This window comes from Pristiophorus japonicus, chromosome 2, assembly GCF_044704955.1.
Source record: "Pristiophorus japonicus isolate sPriJap1 chromosome 2, sPriJap1.hap1, whole genome shotgun sequence".
NCBI classification, from domain to species: Eukaryota; Metazoa; Chordata; class Chondrichthyes; family Pristiophoridae; genus Pristiophorus; species Pristiophorus japonicus.
In genome coordinates this window covers 235,086,867-235,107,738 of record NC_091978.1, presented here as the reverse complement: position 1 = coordinate 235,107,738, position 20,872 = coordinate 235,086,867, and the positions used below count along the sequence as shown (strand labels likewise).

The following is a 20,872-nucleotide window of genomic DNA, read 5'->3' as shown; positions in this document are numbered from 1 at the left end:
AATTATGAGAGGGAAAATAGAGTATGAGAGGAAGCTTGCTGGGAACATAAAAACTGACTGCAAAAGCTTCTATAGATATGTGAAGAGAAAAAGATTAGTGAAAACAAATGTAGGTCCCTCGCAGTCAGATTCAGGTGAATTTATAATGGGGAACAAAGAAATTTCGGACCAGTTAAACAAATGCTATGGTTCTGTCTTCACGAAGGAAGACACAAATAACCTTCTGGAAATACTAAGGGACCGAGGGTCTAGTGAGAAGAAGGAACTGAAGGAAATCCTTATTAGGTGGGAAATTGTGTTAGGGAAATTGATGGGATTGAAGGCCGATAAATCCCTGGGGCCTGATGGTCTGCATCCCAGAGTACTTAAGGAAATAGCCCTAGAAATAGTGGATGCATTTTCCAACAGTATATCAACTCTGGATCAGTTCCTATGGACTGGAGGGTAGCTAATGTAACACCACTTTTTAAAAGAGGGAGAGAGAAAACGGGTAATTATAGACCGGCTAGCCTGACATCGGTAGTGGGGAAAATGTTGGAATCAATTATTAAAGATGAAATAGCAGCACATTTGGAAAGCAGTGACGGGATCGGTCCAAGTCAGCATGGATAATGAAAGGGAAATCCTGTTTGACAAATCTTCTAGAATTTTTTGAGGATGTAACTGGTAGAGTGGACAAGGGAGAACCAGTGGATGTGCTGTATTTGGACTTTCAAAAGGCTTTTGACAAGGTCCCACACAAGAGACTGGTGTGTAAAATTAAAGCACATGCTATTTGGGGTAATGTACTGATGTGGATAGAGAACTGGTTGGCAGACAGGAAGCTGAGAATCGGGATAAACGGGTCCTTTTCAGAATGGCAGGCAGTGACGAGTGGAGTGCCGCAGGGCTCAGTGCTGGGACCCCAGCTCTTTACAATGTACATTAATGATTTGGATGAGGGAATTGAGTGTAACATCTCCAAGTTTGCAGATGATACTAAGCTGGGTGGCAGTGTGAGCTGTGAGGAGGACGCTAAAAGCTGCAGGGTGACTTGGACAGGTTAGGTGAGTGGGCAAACGCGTGGCAGATGCATTTTCATGTGGATAAATGTGAGGTTATCCACTTTGGTGGCAAAAACATGAAGGCAGAATATTATCTGAATGGCGGCAGATTAGGAAAAGGGGAGGTGCAACGAGACCTGGGTGTCATGGTACATCAGTCATTGAAAGTTGGCATGCAGGTACAGCAGGCGGTGAAGAAGGCAAATGGTATGTTGGCCTTCATAGCTAGGGGATTTGAGTACAGGGAGGTCTTACTGCAGTTGTACAGAGCCTTAGTGAGGCCTCACCTGGAATATTGTGTTCAGTTTTGGTCTCTTAATCTGAGGAAGGACGTTCTTGCTTTGAGAGAGTGCAGCGAAGGTTCACCAGACTGATTCCCGGGATGGCAGGACTGACATGTGAGGAGAGACTGGATCGACTGGGCCTGCATTCACTGGAGTTTAGAAGGATGAGAGGGGATCTCATAGAAACATATAAAATTCTGACAGGACTGGACAGGTTAGATGCAGGAAGAATGTTCCTGATGTTGGGGAAGTCCAGAACCAGAGGACATAATCTAAGGATAAGGGATATGCCAATTAGCACTGAGATGAGGAGAAACTTTTTCACTCAGAGAGTTGTTAACCTGTGGAGTTGTTGATGCCAGTTCATTGGATATATTCAACAGGGAGTTAGATATGGCCCTTACGGCTAAAGGGATCAAAGGGTCTGGAGAGAACATGGGAAAGGGGTACTGAGGTGAATGATCAGCCATGATCTTATTGAATGGTGGTGCAGGCTCGAAGGGCCGACTGGCCTACTCCTGCACCTATTTTCTATGTTTCTATTAGCTTAAGATCCTTTATATAATATATCTGCCACTGGATAATTTATCATTCCCAGTAATAGATATTCCAGAATGAGCCTGTTTTACATTTATTTTAGGGAAAGTTTGTTTATTATTTGTGTTTTGCTATGGACAAGTAATGACTTAGTTTTAGAGTATATCACTATTTTTGTTCTGTTCTTTTATGTTTTAAAATTTGGAGCCTTTCTTCAGTCCAGGTTTCATTCCCAGGAACTAGTAAATTCTGGTCAGTAAATCCCATCTTTGATTTTAGTCAACAAGGTAGTAATAAAGCTTTACAGTAATCTGTTTGAGATCATTAACAATGAGATTTTAAACCTTTAGGATTCTAACTTCAATAATAAACATCTATTGCTCCAATACATTACTGTATAAAATAATAATGCATATTAAATGGGTTAATGGTTAAAGAAGGACTGAATGCTTCAGTAAAATATAGGAAAAGAGATTATGATAAATATTTCACTATTTTTGTTATGTTTTCCCTCTGTGTCTATAATCATCTTGTTACTTGGGAAGGTCAGTTCTAAATCCCCTCCACCGCATCTGCTTAGCTCCACAGATGCTATCAATGTTCTTCATGTTCCATTTGTTATGAGTGGAACAGATTAATCAGTGAAGTGAATGGTGAAAGGTCTTAAAATGTATTACATTGATTGTACATCATACTCTAGTTTCAGATGTTTGACATGGACCTTGTGTTCAGTGTATAATAGGAGGTACCCTTCCCATCTTGACCTCCCCTATCTGTCAGCAGCCTCTTTGGGAGCAATATTAATAGCAGCTGTAAGTGAAGTAGATAAACCAGAGTCACTATTGGCTCAATGTAGTAACCTAATGGAATCAATCATGGGAATCTTTCAAACATCCGTGAGAATTGTGTCATTCCTCTGCAAGCATTTGTAAAAACTGAGAAAGAGTGATGTATTACTAAGTTTGCAATAATATGCTTATTAAAATGCTATGGTAAGAAGTTTAAAGGCAAGCAAGTATTTTATTTGTAATATCGCAGGGTTTTTTAGTGATATATTGAACTACCATAAAATTAGGTGAGAAAGATGACATCCATCCTTACAAATGTCAACTCAATTTTTAACTACATAATAAACATGCAATTGTAAAATATACATTTTAGGAAGAAATTGAAGATAGAAAAAAGATGATTTCAATCATACCCTATTGTAGTGTTCTAGGTCTGTTTCAGAAATGATTGTATACACACACATATATATATATTTTTTTATAAATATATATATATACAAGCAAAACCTAGGGCACCAATTAAATAACACCAGAAGTTCTTACAGCTTTTTTAAATGAAATGCATTTAATAGTTTATTAAAACTGTTCAGTTTAATTTTACATTTTAGGTTCTAATACAAACATATCTTTTTTCTAATTTTTCAGTCTATAATTTTCATCCGAGACTACAATTCTCATGGCCAAGAGATTTCTGGGTATATTGATTATTCACATAGGCTCAAGACAGAAAACTTTGAAGGATACTTTGCTGGAAAGAAGAAACTATTGCCACGGTCAACAGATCTAAGGTACACTTACAGATTATAACCCTGGTTTGGTGACACTGTTGGTGGCATTTTTAGTTTCATTTTTTGCTCATGTTCATCATCTACAAATTATAATGTCCTTGCATAAATAATAACTTCCCAATCTTTCCTCATTTGTGGTTTCATGCACCAATCGTTTTGGTTAGTGGTGCTACAGGATTTCCTGACAGTGACTTAATGATAGTAATACAAAACCGACCATCAGGGAACACCCACAAACTGATAAAGTACCATGAAAAATGAAGCAGAGGATATGCTGCACTTTAGTTACCAACATATCAGTTACTAATGCTTAAATAACTTACCTCATATTGACAGATATCTCTAGCACTTGAGTTTTCTTTTATTACCATAAAGATGTTTGATTTATTAAACACCATCAACAATCCCAAAGCATTTGTTCAAATAGTATCTAAATGCTACAAATATACCATGATACCTCTTGCAAGAAAAATGTGAGTTAAATACACCAGCTTTTGGCCCCTTTATCAACAACAACAACAGCAACTATTTAAGCATTTATATAGTGCCTTTAACGTAGTAAAACAGCCCAAGGCACTTCACAGGAACGTTATCAAGCAAAAATTTGAGAACCGAGCCACATAAGGAGATATTTGGACAGGTGACCAAAAGCTTGATGAAAGAAGTAGGTTTTAAGGAGGAAAGCGAGTTAGGGCAGGATTTTCGGCTTTGATGATTTCGGGGCGGTAATGGCGGTAGGGCAGTAAAGTCTGAGCCCAGGAATAGTTTGTGCCTCTGTCATCAAAATTGGGCAGCTGGGGCCTAAGTTTGGGGCACAGTGCTAAGGGAGGCATTGTACACATCCCTTGGGGCGTTAGCATGGGAAAATCCCGAACTAAAGAACTGGTCCGGGAGCACTCAGAGACACCTGGGGAGAAAAAAAAAACTGAAAAAAACCACGCAAAACATTCCCAATACATAGCCCACGCCATAAATAGCAAAAAAAAACAATCACAATCACACTTACCTTAGGATGGCATTACTTACCTCTCTACATTCACTGTGGGGCCCGCTGCGGAGCGTATGGGTCAGGCGGGAGTCAAAAAGTGCACCGCTGTCACAACCAGGGGCATTGTACTCCGGCACAGCTCTTCCGGGCGGTGCTGCTCTGTGCCGCCGCAAAACCGGCACCGAAAATCCCCGCAGGGCACTGGAGGCTGGCCACCCGCCCAGAAGACCTCACCTCTGCCATTGCCACCGCTCCATAGCAAAAAAAGGAGCGCAAAAGACCCCATTGACAAGCAGAGAGGTTTATGGAGCAAATTCCAAAGCTTATAGCCTAGGCAACTGAAGGCACAGTGACCTATGATGGTGTGATTAAAATTGGGGATACATTAGAAGCCAGAATTGGAGGAGAACATAAGAAATAGGAGCAGGCAATTTGGCCCCTCGAGTCTGCTCCACCATTCAATAAGATCATGGCTGAAATAAGGAGTGGAGAGATCTTGGAGGGTTGTAGGGCTAGAGCAGGTTGCAGACAAGTGAGGTGGGGGGGGCGGGGGGTGGGGTGGTGGCGTGGGGGAGACCGTGGAGGATTTGAAAACACGGATGAGCCTTTTAAAATCGAGTTGTTGCCGGACCGGAAGTCAGCAAGCACAGTGGTGATGTGTGTATGGGAAAGGTGCGAATTACAATGTGGGCAGCAGAGTTTTGGAGGAGCTCAAGTATATGTAAGCTGTGGCCAGGAGTGCATTGGAATAGTCAAGTCTAGAGGTAGCAAAGGCATGGATGAGGGTTTCAGCAGCGGATGAACTGAGGGAGGGGCGGAGATGGGCGATGTTGTGGAGGTGGAAGTAGGTGGCCTTGGTGATGAAGAGTATATATGGGGTCAGTAGCTCAGCTCTGGGTCACATAGAATGGCAAGGTTGCAAACGGTCTGGTTCAGTCTCAGACAGTGGCCAGGGAAAGGAATGGAGTCAGTGGCTAGGGAACGGAGATTGTGGTGGGGACCGAAGACAATGGCTTCGGTCTTCCCGATATTTAATTGGAGAAAATTTCTGATCATCTAATACTGATTGTCGGGCAAGCAATGTGGCAAATCAAAGACAGTAGAGGGGTCAACAGTGCTGGTGGTGAGGTAGAGCTGGGTGTTATCAGCGTACACGTGGAACCTGGCAGTGTGCATTTAGATGATGTCGCCGAGTGGCAGCATGTAAACGAGAGGTCAAAGAGGTAGGTGTTAAGGAGCTCCCTAAAGGAGGAGAGAGATGGAGAGGTTTAAGGAGAGAATTCCAGAGCCTGGGCCTAGGCAGCTGATGAGTACTTACTTGATAAAGAAGTCTATGTGATCACAAAGACTTGTGAATGTTTACTTGTGTAATATCTTGCTTGAAATGTCTTTACTTACTTTGTTTATCTTGTTTTTTGTGGAAAATTATGGGCTAGACTTTCCATTATTTTTGCACGCATACCGTCCACTTAATGTCCATTTTAATGCTGAAATGAGGTATAAAGCCCATATATCGCCCATTTAGCCACAAAATGGAAACTAACGACCATTTGTCGGATATCTATCGCCGAGCGTTACTTTCGGCATGAACATAACGCCGATAAAAAATATCGTCCGCTCACCTTTTTTGGGCGGAAAGATCAGAATGGGCGACACCAACGCCCATAATATCGCCCAGCGTTACTTTCGGCATGTAATTAACACAGAGATTTAATAATACCGCCTGGCCACTTTTTTTTGTCATAAAGATCACATTTGCCGAAACTAACGCCCAGAAAAATCGGCCAGCGTTACTTTCGGCACCTCGCACACATTTCGCCGACAAAACCGCTGTGAAAAATTTGCTCTCACCTGCACTAATCACAGCGGCGTGGATGCCATGTTCTGAATCGCATCATTTAAAAAGCTGTTTCAACTTTGGGAGAGTTTGGATGTACTCTGGAGTTCTTTTAAGGTGATGTGAACATCTGACCAAACATCTTATCATACTGTGGACGATTGGAATTTACTTTAGGTGTCTTTGTGGGGACATTTATTGTTTGTGAACAATCGGTGTAATACTGATAGGCCCCATTCCAATAAGTGTCATTTCTCAGCCTGTCTTGATGAGTATGAACATGCTGCAGACTAGAGATGGCAGAAGATATATTCGACAGAATTATGTGCCCAATCTAAGACGTGTCAGACTGATGAGGAGGACGAGACCATACACCCCCCCGCACTTATAGGGAGAAGCGGTCTTACCTCAACTTGTCCGACACCACCTGCCTTAGGAGACTGTGCTTCCACAAGGAGGTTATCAGTAAGTGATGCCAGCTCATCAGGGAGATCTGCAGTCTGCTAGCACCATCAGGACCGCACTGTCCATCGAGGTCAAGGTCACTGCGGCATTTTCGTTCTACGCATCAGGTTCCTTTCAGGCCTCAGCTGGCGACATTTGCACTATATCTCAGCATGCCACACTGTTGTGTATGCCATAACTCAATGGACTGAATACTGTAAACTCCGAACAGGTACAAACCTGGCTCTACTTTATTTGGGCCCAAAGTGACTACATTACAAGATGGCTGGTCTTTTATACCTGGGCCGCACACACATGCGCACAGCCCAATGACTTCCGACAGTGACACCACCTGGTGGCTAGTAAACTCAAGCATACATACATGACACACACATTGCTGCATTAGACAGGTCACTGAAGCCCTTTACGCATGCAGAGTGGACTTTATCAGCTTCCCTATGACCAGGGAGGCTCAGACCAAGAAGGCTTTAGGATTCTACCGAATTGCTAACTTCCACAAGGTGCAGGGAGGAATAGACTGTACGCACATAGCCATGCTGGCACTTTTTTAGGATGCAGAGGTTTTTAGAAACCGCAAGGGATTCCACTCCCTGAATGTTGACAACGAGTTGCACACCCAGCAAATAATTACGGCAGTGAATGCCAAATTTCCGGGCAGCATCTATGATGCTCACACCCTACGTGAGAGCACTGTATCTGATATGTTTACCAGTCAGCCACAAGGTCAATGCTGGATGCTTGGTGACAAAGGATATGGCCTCACCACCAGGCTGATGACCCTCATGCGTGACACCCACACTGAAGCCAAGAAGCAATACGAGAGCCACAGAGCCACTCGCAATATTGTCGAGAAAACCATTGGAGTGCTTTAGATGCCAGGACCACTCAGGAGGAGAGTTCCAATACCACCGTGAGCAGGTAGCTCAATTCGTGGTGGTGTGCTCAATGCTGCACAACTTGGCTATCAGGAGGGGACAAGAATTGCCAGAAGGGACTGATGGTCCACCTCAGGAGATAGAGGAAGAGGAGGACGAGGGACTGGACGCTGAGCTAGGGCCAGACAATCAGGCTGACACTGAAACCATGTTCCCCGCCCCCCTCTAGATCACAGGAAAGGGCCTGTTGGCTACATAGCTGCAAGACTCTTACATCAGCAGCTCATAAATGAGCGCTTTGCTTGCAAGAACGTTGTTGTTATTTACAAAGCTGCAACACTGCTGAGTGTGCAGGTCATACATCAATGGTGTGCATCACCTTGGTGACAGTTAAAGTTTAAGTTGATTCAAGTTAAGTGTAATTATACCCTTCCATGTTAAGGAATCACGTGTGTAACGGTGCAGCTATCTGAGACAATGCGCAACAAGGTTATGTTAAATAAAAAAACTTTTAATCCGACCATTTGTGTGAAATCATAATTATAACTGTAAAAATCCCACCCCACAATAAATTTATGACATTTACACCATTTCCAGCAACACAGAATACAAATGCAAACCAGCAAGGTAGCCCCCTCACCTCTTTCCCCGACCCTCCTACCAAAATAGCACCAACAACATAAAAATATGCCCAACACCTGCGGCCATGCACCTCACTTTCCTCTCCCCCCCCCCCCCCCGTCCCCAGCTTCTCCTCCCCACCTCTGCCCCTTCCCCTCCTGACTCCAAGCTGCCTGGCCGAGGAGCTCCTCAGGCGCTGCTTCATTGGGGGGATTATGGAGGTTGGGGACTCCTTGATGTTGGCACTGTCATCCGTTGAGAAGAGACCCAGAAGATGCACAGGCGAGAATCGGTGCTCCTCAGCACCAGATGGAGGAGAGTCCGGCTAGTCTGTCCCCGCGCCCCCACCTTCTCGGCTTGGTGTTCTTGCATGGGGCCGCGCTGCTGGCTGAGGTGCAAAACATAAATGAGGTTATTAGGGGATAAGGGGGTGCTAGGGTCACAAGGTGAGTCCTGCGCTACACATAGCATATGCAGGACAAAAGCAACACCGCCATCAAGACCATCACAGACATCACATTTCAAGACCATCACCAAATTCTGCATTGCAATGATTCTCATGAGGACATCATTATTTAGAGAAGAATTTTATGATTCATCTATCATATAATATTGCTTGGATACGAGTGGGTGTGGCATCTATTGACTTTACATCACGCAATGGTGTATACTTTACTCACGTGTCATCACATCAGGCTCTGCTGCTGCTTGCGTGGCCGACCGGGGGTGGGTCCCCACTAGTGCCAGCACCCGCTCCTCGATGTCGGTGAGGTCGATGATGACTAGTGGCCCCCCAACTGTTCGCCTCTGCTCTGCCCTATTCCTCGAAAGCTTCTTCTGTAAAAGGTAACAACAGCACAACATGTCATGAGATCATTGCATGATATCATTGCTAGGTACTGTCACAGAGACTGATACAACACATAGCAAATGTAATCATGATTGTAACGAAAATTATCATTATTTACCTAAAGACCGTGACCGCAGGCTTTGAGTACAACCTTCCTGGTATAAGTGCAAGACATCACATCTGATTTTAATCATCACTCATACAATTCCAATTATGTAAATATATAAGTACATGTAAATAAATGTAATACTTATTCTGGCGGATCCGACAAGGTCGTTCCATCGCTTGCGGCATTGGTTGCCCTCACGCACCTCGTTGGTTGCCACGAGACCTCGGCAATCTCGGCCCATATCTTCTGGTAGGCTTTTGCGGTGGGCTTCCCACACCATCCATAGGTCAATTGACCCCAGCGTGACTAGGAACTCCTGCATGAGGGAGGCATTTGCCTTATTCGAGAACCTCCTTGCTCTTTTGCGCCTTCCCAATTGTTCCTCTCCCAGCTCACTGCTTTCGCCAACGTTCTTAGTCTCCACAGCGTGCTGGGTCTCTTTCTCCATTCCATGTTAAATATTAATTTTTCCACAAAAACTGAGTGCCAACTACCTTCTTTGTGCTTAGTAGGCTTTTTGCTGCTGGTGAATCTCCCTCGTGCCTCCCACAACAGCCAAAGAAGCACACAACACACCTACACGTGCTTTCAGTCTCTCTCTGCTCCCTCTCTCGTTCTCCTCTTATGCGCATGTAATGATGAAGCCTGACCTCCTGAAATGCGGGAAACAAGCGTTGCCATACCATTGCTTTGGTCGGCGACACTTTACAGCAGGAGATCAAAAAAATTTAACGCAAACGCCCATTTCAGATCGCTCGCGCTAACGCCCATTTTCAAAAATGGAAAGGTAGGCTTTTGAAAATGGCCGATAATCCGGCGATCTCAAAAAACCATTTTTACCATCCACGCTGGAAATAATGCCCATTTTTGGCTGATCTGCACAACAGTGGAAAGTTTAGCCCCATGTCTGTATCAGTGCTTTTATAGTTATTAGAAGGATGTGTGCACTTAGCTCACAGGCGTTCCAGAACTGCAACTGCTTGAGCAAACACAGAAGCACCGAAATACATCTTTATCGGAAAATTCATTGGGGCCGAAATTGCCACTCTGGGAAAGACCAGTTAGCATCTCCGGGAGGCGCTAAAGGGGCGCAGATGCACTAACGCATGGGCACGGCGGCCAGAGCACTCACCCCCAGAATTGCCACTGGGGCTTGGAGCGTGCCACGTTCCACAATTAGCGCATCGCGCGGTGCACGCATGGAGATGACATCATTGGCGTGCACTCTGACCTCTTATCGCCCCATGCCAACCCCTTTGTGCCCCGCGGGGGAAATTGTCCTGCGGGACGCAAGGTCATTGCGGGGCAATGCCACCAGCTGGGGCGCCCTAGCCGCCCTTAAAAGGGAGATGGTAGTGCCGTGGCCGCCATTTTTTTTCTGTCAGCCGACTTTTCAGTCAACCCGACAACGGCGGCCATTAGTGTGGCCGGGCCACCAACATGCAGCCTGGCACCCCATCTTGGTTGATGGTCTGCTGGCCCGGCCGACACCCACCCTGGTGGCCCAGTGGGCGCCACAAAAGCGGCTGCCGTGTTCACAGCCCTCCCCTTTAAAAGGGGAGGGTCAGTGTAATGTGTCAGCATGATGCGGCATGTCAGTGCTGCGCTGAGAGTTACACAACGCAACTGCCCCTTGAACACGCCGCGACCGCCCTGCAAACACCCAGTTACCGCCACGCATTTTTTTGCCTCTAAAAGGCCAATTCCACGCTGGAGGTGCCACTTATCATCCTGGCGCTAAACTTTCATACAATTCAAATTATGTGCCCCAAACCGGACACGGGCAATTTTACTCCCATTGTATAATTTACACAAGAAAAGCAGTCAAGAATGTCAGTATCATGGATGGATGAATGCAATAATTGGTGATACCCTCACCAACCAGAACCCCACCCCAACCACAACTTTTAATCAAAAGTGTGAGGGAAATAAATAAGTATATTCCGTGAACAGCCTTGTCCAATTTATTCAGTTCTGTTATGACATCGGTTAAAATTATCGCAACCAGCAATCTTTCTTGTAATGGTGTTCTTTAATGAATGAAAAGTAGCCTTTCATTGTGGTTTCACTATAAATTGTTGATGGTAGAGTTCAAAAAAGAACTACAAGAATATATCTGCATTTCCACAACATGTTTATCATTTTCTTGAGTTACACTTGAAAGAGGCAATGTCCTCATTTTGATTTGCTGCGTGGACTATGTTATAAAAATAGGTTCCATGCTGTAGTCTTCTCACATCTTTTCAAATGCTGAATTTTCTTTTTACCTTGCAGTCTTCAGTTGTTGAATGGTAGGAGGAAGGGCCCTTTAAGCAGATGTGTGAATCACAATGAATATTCCTCTTACATAGAAACTACAACACAGGAAAAAAACATTCAGCTCAACCAATCTGTTTTGGCGTTTATCCTCCACGAGCATTGTTCCCAATCCCATGTGTCCGCCCTGTTGCCCTATACCTTTATTCCACTTTTTCCTTTGTTTATTGCGGTCATAAGAAATAGGAGCAGTAGACCATACAGCTCCTCGAGCCTGCTCTGACATTTAATACGATTATGGCTGATCAGATCATGGACTCAGGTCCACTTCCCTGCCTGCTCCCCATAACCCCTTAATCCCTTATCGGTTAAGAAACTGCCTATCAGTCTTAAATGTATTCAATGTCCCAGCTTCCACAGCCCTCTGAGGCAGCAAATTATACAGATTTATAACCCTCAGAAGAAATTCCTCCTCAGCTCAGTTTTAAATGGGTGGCCCCTTATTCTAAGATTATGCCCCCTAGTTCTAGTCTCCCCCATCAGTGGAAACATCCTCTCTGCATCCACCTTATCAAGCCCCCTCAATCTTATATGTTTCGATAAGATCACCTCTCATTCTTCTGAATTCCAATGAGCAGAGGCCCAACCTACGCAACCTTTGCTCATAAGTCAATCCCCTCATCTCCAGAATCCATCTAGTGAACCTTCTCTGAACTGCCTCCAAAAGCAAGTATATCCTTTTGTAAATAATGGAAACCAAAACTGAGCAGTATTCCAGGTGTGGCCTCACCAATACCCTGTATAACTGTAGCAAGACTTCCCTGCTTTTATACTCCATCCCCTTTGCAATAAAGGCCAAGATTCCATTGGCCTTCCTGATCACTTGCTGTTCCTGCATACTAACCTTTTGTGTTTCATGCACCAGTACCCCAGGTCTTGCTGTACTGCAGCACTTTGCAATATTTCTCCATTTAATTAATAACTTGCCCTATGATTTGTTCTGCCAAAGTGCATGACCTCACACTTTCCAACATTATACATCTGCCAAATTTTTGCCCACTCACTTAGCCTATCTATGTCCTTTTGCAAATTTTTTGTGTCTTCTTTACACATTGCTTTTCCGCCCATCTTTGTATCATCAGCAAACTTGGCTATATTACACTCGGTCCTTTCTTCCAAGTCGTTAATATAGATTGTAAATAGATGGGGTCCCAGCACTGATCCCTGCGGCGCCCTACTCGTTACTGATTGCCAACCAGAGAATGAACCATTTATCCTGATTCTCTGTTTTCTGATGGTTAGCCAATCCTCTATCCATGCTGATATATTGCCCCCAACCCCGTGAACATTTATCTTATGCAGTAATCTTTTATGTGGCACCTTGTCAAATGCCTTCTGGAAGTCCAAATATACCACATCCACTGGTTCCCCTTTATATACGTTGTTTGTTACAATCTTAAAGAATTCCAGCAAATTTGTCAAACTTGACTTCCTCTTCATAAATACATGCTGATTCTGCCTTTCCAAATGTCCTGCTGCTGCTTCTTTAATCATGGACTCCAACATTTTCCCAACCACAGATGTTAGGCTAACTGGTCTTTTGTTTCCTGCTTTTTGTCTGCCTCCTTTTTTTAAAAATAGGGGCATTACATTTGCAGTTTTCCAATCTGTTGGGACCGCCCCAGAATCCAGGGAATTTTGGTAAATTGCAACCAATGCATCCGCTATCCCTGCTGTTACTTTTCTTAAGACCCTAGGATGCAAGCCATCAGGTCCAGGAGATTTATCCGCCTTTAGTCCCATTATCTTACTGAGTACCACCGCCTTAGTGATTGTGATTGTGTTACGTTCCTCCCCCCCCCCCCCCCCCCCCGCATTGCCCCTTGACTATCCACTGTTGGGATATTGTTAGAGTCGTCTACTGTAAAGACTGATGTAAAATATTTGCTCAGAGTTTCTGCCATCTCCATATTCCCCATTACTAATTCCCCAGTCTCATCCTCTAAGGGACCAACATTTACTTTAGCCACTCTTTTCCTTTTTATATACCTATAGAAACACTTGCTATCTGCTTTTACATTTTGTGCTAGTTTACTTTCATCGTCTATCTTCCCTTTCTTAATCAATTTTTTAGTCATTCTTTGCTGGCTTTTAAAAGCTTCCCAATCTTCTGTCCTCCCACTAGTTTTGACAACTTTGTGTGCCCTTGTTTTTAATTAGTTAGCCACAGATGGCTATCTTTTCTTTTACACCCTTTCCTCCTCACTGGAATATATTTTTCTTGCGAGTTGTGAAATATCTCCTTAAATGTACACCACTGTTCATCAACCGTCCTATACGTTAATCTATTTTCCCAGTCCACTTTAAGCCAACTTTGTCCTCATACTTTCATAGTCTCCTTTATTTAAGCTTAGTACGCTGGTTTGAGATCCAACTTTCTCACCCTCCATCTGAATTTGAAATTCAACCATGCTATGAACATTCATTCCAAGGGGATCCTTTACTAGGAGATTGTTTATTAATCCTGTCTCATTACACAGGACCAGATCCAAAATAGCCTGCCCTCTGGCTGGTTCTGTTACATACTGCTCAAGGAACCTGTCCTTTATGCATTCTATGAACTCTTCAAGGCTACCCTGACCAATTTGATTTGTCTAAGCAATATGGAGGTTAAAATCACCCATGATTATTGCTGTTCCCTTTAAAAAAAGGTTCTCTTTTAAAAATAAAAAATACCCTCTTCTCCTGAGTTTAGACAGGTTAGATGCAGGAAGAATGTTCCCAATGTTGGGGAAGTCCAGAACCAGGGGTCACAGTCTAAGGATAAGGGGTAAGCCATTTAGGACCGAGATGAGGAGAAACTTCTTCACCCAGAGAGTGGTGAACCTGTGGAATTCTCTACCATAGAAAGTTGTTGAGGCCAATTCACTAAATATATTCAAAAAGGAGTTAGATGTAGTCCTTACTACTAGGGGGATCAAAGGGTATGGCGAGAAAGCAAGAATGGGGTACTGAAGTTGCATGTTCAGCCATGAACTCATTGAATGGCGGTGCAGGCTAGAAGGGCCGAATGGCCTACTCCTGCACCTATTTTCTATGTTTCTATGAAGGGTTGTGTATCTGACTTACTCTGGGGTATGATTCCATTGCTCAAGTCCCTTCTGGCTTCTCACATAACTGGCAATTCTTCACGTGAACACAGACAGAGCATAGGCAGGCTATTTGGCTGACATTAGTACGGAAGGAAAATAATGGCTCAAAGCATTTTTTAACATTGGTTCACCGTGTGGTAACTGCTAGTTCTAAGATTGATGGGTTTGAAAAACATTTGAATGGGTGGCTTTGTGTTGCTTATTCTTTGCCGATTTGTAATAGTCCCTAGCTGTTTAGTGGATGGTAGTGGTTTTTGATTTTAAGAGTCTATCTCAGGTCATCTGCTCCTGAAACCCTCATCAATGCATAGGATCATATCATCATCATAGGCAGTCCCTCGAAACGAGGATGACTTGCTTCCACGCCAAAAAGGGATGAGTTCACAGGTGTTTCAATGAAGGACCTAATATTCCAGATCCTGAACTACATATTGAAGGGTGGAAGATGCCTGTGCGTGTTTTTTTTAAAAAAAAACGTGTGTTGGCCGTTGCACACCAGCCACCACATGGGCTTGACAGAGCTAGGTCTTGGTCCAGTGGCAAGGATTAACCAAGACGACTGGAGACCAGCTCTGCTGCATGGACCTAATACGCGCACAATCACAGTGTGGGCTGGCTTGTACTGCCCCTGGGCCCTCGCCTCTTTTGGCCCCAAACTCACGCCTCTCCTGGGCCTCGATCACATCGCTCTGCAACCTCTCGCTGCTCCTTCGCCCTGACCTCACCGCTCCTGCTGTACCTGCCCACGCTCCAATCACCAACCTGGACCTTGATGACGTCCAATCCAGTCGCCCTCTTCGCTGCCATCACCCTCCTGCACCAGCTTGTGCTGCTCCCTGGAGTGGTGTGTCGTCCCATTTATGACCCCCAACCTGCCGCTGATGGTCTCTCACAGGTCAAGGCCGCCACTCGCCGCTTCTTTTATAGGATTTCATAGGATATACAGCACAGAAACAAGCCACTCGGCCCAAACCAGTCCATGCCAGCGTTTATGCTCCACTCGAGCCTTTTCCCGTCTTTCATATGCTTATCTAGCCTCCCTTTAAATGCATCTATACTATTTGTTTCAACTACTCCCTGTGGTAGCGAGTTCCACATTCTCTCCACTCCCTGGGTAAAGAAGTTTCTTCTGAATTCCTTATTTGATTTCTTCGTGACTATCTTAAATTGATGGACTCTAGTTATGCTCTTCCCCACAAGTGGAAACACTTCTCTGTATCTACTCTATCAAAACCTTTCATAATTTTAAAGACTTCCATTAGGTCACCACTCAGACTTTCTTCAAGAAGAGACCCAGCCTGTTCATCCTTTCCTGATAGCCATTTGTGATATCATCCTTGTAAATCTTCTTTGCAATTCAGCTGCCATTTATTCCTGAAGCATTGGTGCTCTTGAAAAAAAATGTCACCAGGGTTTACAGCATCAAGTGAAGTAAATCTGGCCTTGGTGAGGCCATCCCAGGCAGCAATTTAGTCATATACTAATGCCCTGTGTAGTATCAAGTGATTGCAGAGAAGGTTGGTGTTGTTGGTGCTGCTGGTGTGCCTAGTGATGCTGGTGTTGAGGATGTAATGTGGTGAGATTCTTAGGACCAAGCTAAGATTTTTTTCAAGGGTTATGATGCTGCTGGCAGCTGAAGTTGAGATGTCAGAAGTGATCTGTTAATGGTGAGAGAGGTTACTCCAAGGAGGTGACACTGGATAGAGAGTTTATTGAAACACTTCCAACCTTCCTAAAGCTGAAAAATGTATTCAAAATCCTGAAGGCTCCAGCTTCTAATATTGGAAAGTGAACAGCTGTGAAATGGTAGCTTTTATACCACTTTTGCAGCTGTCACCTATTCAGAGGACTGGAGAGTCATGGAAAATCCGACCTACTTCCCTGACGTGATCCCAGAGCATCATCAAAGTTGTCAAAAAGGTAAGTAGATGGTAAAATGCTGTTTAAGTACCTTTAAACACCCACTTAACTATTACAAATTGGCTCACCCGCCACTTAGCGTCTGGTCTATAAAGCGCAGGCAGACCCAGCACTTGGGAAACATACACAAAGGCTGGTTCAGAGCAGAATCCCGTCCCACTGTGGATCCGCCTCCGAACCCGCCCTCTGAGCAACGGCAAAATCCAGGCCATTCTATCTCCCTTCTTAAATATAGGTATTACGTTAGCTATCTGCCAGTCCTCTGGCACTGCACCCTTTTCTAACGCATTATTGAATATGTGTAACGCCTCTGCTATCTCCTCCGCACATTTTAAAATAATCTAGGGATGTAATCCATCGGGACCAGGGGTTTGAAATAAAAACATAATAGGAACAGGAGGCGGCCATTTGGCCCTTCGAGCCTGCTCCGCCATTCAACAAAATCATGGCTGATCTTCTACCTCAGCTCCACCTACCTGCATTATCCCCATTATCCCTTAATTCCCCAAAATTTATTGACCTCTGTCTTGAATATACTCACTACTGAGCATCTATAGTTCTCTGGAATAGAGAATTCCAAAGATTAACAGTGAAAACATCTCATTTCAGTCCTAAATGGCCAACCCCTTATTCTGAAACTGTGACCCCATGTTCTAGATTCTCCAGCCAGGGGAAACATTTGTTCAGCATTTATATGTTTCAATTAGATCACCTCTAATTCTTCTAGATTCTAGGGAATATAGTCCGAGTCTACTCAATCTCTCCTCAATGGGAAACCCCTTCATCCCAGGAACCTAGTGAATCTTCATTGCACTCCCTCAAAGGCAAGCAAGTCTTTCCTAAAGGAGACCAGTCCTCCAGATGTGGCGTCGCCAATGTCCTGTATAATTGTAGTAAGACTTCCTTACTCTAATCCCTTTGTAACAAAAGCCAACATCCCATTTGCTTTCCTAATTACTTGCTGTACCTGCATGTTAACTTTCTGTGATTCATGTACAAGGACTCCCAGTTCCCTCTGAATGCAAACATTTGAGAGTCTCTCACCATTCAAAAAACCCGAAAAAGTCCCATTTATTCCTGCACTCTGTTTTCTGTCGATTAACCAATCCTGAATCCATGCTAATATATTACACAAAATTAGGAATCATGGGATTGGGGGTAATAACCTCTTGTGTGGGTTTTATCCTCGGAGTTTGATTAGTTTATTTAATATTTCTCCTCTTTTTGGGCCCAAATTTCCCAAAGAGTTGACCCGTTTTTTTTGGAGTAAGTAGCTTTTTTTGGAGTAACTTAAATTCCAAATTTCCCCATTTAACTTGCTCCAATGCAAGTCAGTTAGTTAGGTTTTGTTCTAGTTTAGTTTGTTCTCTCCAAAAGGGGGCGTGACAAACCACTTACACCTCTTCTGGCCATAGAAGCAAATTTGGCCAGCTGAAAGTTACTCCAAACTAACTTAGGTCAGTGTATGTGGCCACTTTTGTCAGCACAGAAAAACTTTACCTACATTTAAGGAATCAGCACAGGTAGCCAGAGATGGGTAGGGGGCAGGGGAAGGTGAGTTAGAAGATTCCAAAACACAAAAGACCTTCACAACATCAGAACAACATCTTCAGCACAACAATTGCACAACATCACAAATAAATGAAAGATAAATCAGCTACTGAAAATAGAGCAGTCCTGCCTTGCCGACTGCAGAACGCATCAGCGAGCCCTCCCGCCAGGGCTAGGGCGGCAGGCATGCAAGACTGTAGGGGCGAGGGATTTTTACTTTTTACAGTTGACCCTAAATGTTGCGTGGTCCTAATGGAGGATGATTCAGTTTTGATTCAAAATATTTTTTATTGTAAATTTTACAGTGCACTTCAACGATAACAACAGGAAAGAAAGTCTGCACCCATCCCTCACCCACATCTCAGGGAAAGTGCAATTCCTCATAGGGTCAGTGATGGTGGTAGGAGAGGTTGGGGGCTCGACTTGGGTCATGGAATCTGCCATCGTCTGCACACCCTCTGAAATGCCCGCCCTGACTTCCCATCTTAATGCAGAGATTTCAACCAACAGTGTTGCGACCTCATCACGCACCCCACTGAAGACCGCCACGAGTGATCTTGCGAGGGCATTGGTCTCCTCACCCAATGAAACAACCTGATTAACCTCTGCTGAGGGCCGCCCCTCAGGAGAGACTGGTCGGCTTCTCCTTCCCCTCGCCGTGGGTCTGCCTCCAGTGTGAGGCACAGGCTGGAACGGTGGGAGACTGGGTGTCCCAAGATGCATTTCCCGACCGCCACTCGGACCAGAGACCTCGGAAGGTGTGAACCCATGTAAGGTTGCTGAGGAGCTAATGGAGGGTTCTGGCAGTGTGATACGTCCTGATCCATTTCGCAGTCAGCATTCTCCTGAGCACACATTTCCATGGACCCCTCCTCCCCCCACCCACTTTGGTCTGGAGCGCACCTATCTGGATCCTCAGGATCTTGAGTAGTGTCTTCTTCTGCAAAAGACAACACAACAGTCAAATAGTTAGTAGCACAGGAGGGGGCAGGATGGGTGGCATGAGCAGTCTCATACGTAGCAGGCCAGTCAACAGGTTGATTTGAAGGGCGACTGCATTTTAATGACTCACCCTCACCCTCACCCTCACATGTGGGTCCAGCTTGTGCAGAGCCGATTCCTTTTCTGCCAGTGCGAGTCAGCAACCCTCTGTCAGTTGGTGCAGATTTGGCAGACCTCCTCCTGTTCTAGTTCTCTCCCTCTTGTTGTGGGCCAATTTCTTCTACAAAGATCAAAATATGAATTGCCAGACACGGTACGCTTCTGTTGAGTGGGACACATACAGATGCTCACATTTTCTACTGCAATTCGATTTAAAGATGAAGGTATTACTTAGTCACTACTTGACCAACGTCATGCCATTTCTTCTTGCACTGGCTTCCAGATAGAAACATAGAAAATAGGTGCAGGAGTAGGCCATTCGAGCCTGCACCACCATTCAATAAGATCATGGCTGATCATTCACCTCAGTACCCCTTTCCTGCTTTTTCTCCATACCCCTTGATCCCTTTAGCCGTTAAGGGCCATATCTAACTCCCTCTTAAATATATCCAACGAACTGGCATCAACAACTCTCTGCGGTAGGGAATTCCACAGGTTAACAACTCACTGAGTGAAGAAGTTTCTCCTCAGCTCAATCCTAAATGAGTTACCCCTTATCCTTCGACTGTGTCCCCTAGTTCTGGACTTCCACAATATTGGGAACATTCTTCCTGCATCTAACATATCCAGTCCCGTCAGAATTTTATATGTTTTCATGAGATCCCCTCTCATCCTTCTAAACTCCAGTGAATCCAGTCTCTCCTCATATGTCAGTCCTGCCATCCCAGGAATCAGTCTGGTGAACCTTTGCTGCACTCCCTCAATAGCAAGAACGCCCTTCCTCAGATTAGGAGACCAAAACTGAACACAATATTCTAGGTGAGGCCTCACCAAGGCCCTGTACAACTTCAGTAAGCCCTCCCTGCTCCTATACTCAAATACCCTTGCAATGAAGGCCAACATACCATATACCTTCTTCACCACCTGCTGTACCTGCATAACAACTTTCAATGACTGATGTATCATGACACCCAGGTCTCATTGCACCTCACCTTTTCCTAATCTGCCACCATTCAGATAATATTCTGCCTTCGTGTTTCTGCCCCAAGTGGATAATCTCACATTTATCCACATTATACTACATCTGCCGTGCATTTGCCCACTCACCTAACCTATTCAAGTCACCCTGCAGCCTCTTGGTGTCCTCCTCGCAGCTCACACCTCCACCCAGTTTAGTGTCATCTGCAAACTTGGCGATATTACACTCAATTACTTCATCCAAATCATTAATCCATATTATAAATAGCTGGGGTCCCAGCATTGAGCCCTGCGGCACCCCACCAGTCATTGCCTGCCATTCTGAAAAGAACCCGTTTATCCTGACTCTCTGCTTCCTGTCTGCCAACCAGTTCTCCATTCACGTCGGTACATTACGCCCAATACCATGTGCTTTAATTTTGCACAACAATCTCACGAGGGACCTTGTCAAAAGCCTTTTGAAAGTCCAAATACACCACATCCACTGGTCCTCCCTTGTCCACTCTACGAGTTACAACCTCAGAAAATTCCAGAAGATTTGTCAAGCATGGTTTCCATTTCATAAATCCATGCTGACTTGGACCGATCCTGTCACTGCTTTCCAAATGCGCTGTTATTTAATCTTTAATAATTGATTCCAACATTTTCCCCACTACTGATGTCAGGCTAACCGGTCTATAATTACCCGTTTTCTCTCCCTCCTTTTTTAAAAAGTGGTGTTACATTAGC

General features: G+C 44.5%; 1 protein-coding gene across 1 annotated transcript in view; it reads left to right on the top strand.

Moving 5' to 3' along the window:
- cfap299 (cilia and flagella associated protein 299) overlaps positions 1-20,872 on the top strand; it is a 1,211,155-nt gene that overhangs the window by 1,037,584 nt on the left and 152,699 nt on the right. The window contains exon 4 of the mRNA XM_070871067.1: positions 3,298-3,440. Within this exon, the coding sequence (XP_070727168.1) occupies positions 3,298-3,440 (143 nt within the window). The remainder of the gene's footprint in view (positions 1-3,297; positions 3,441-20,872) is intronic.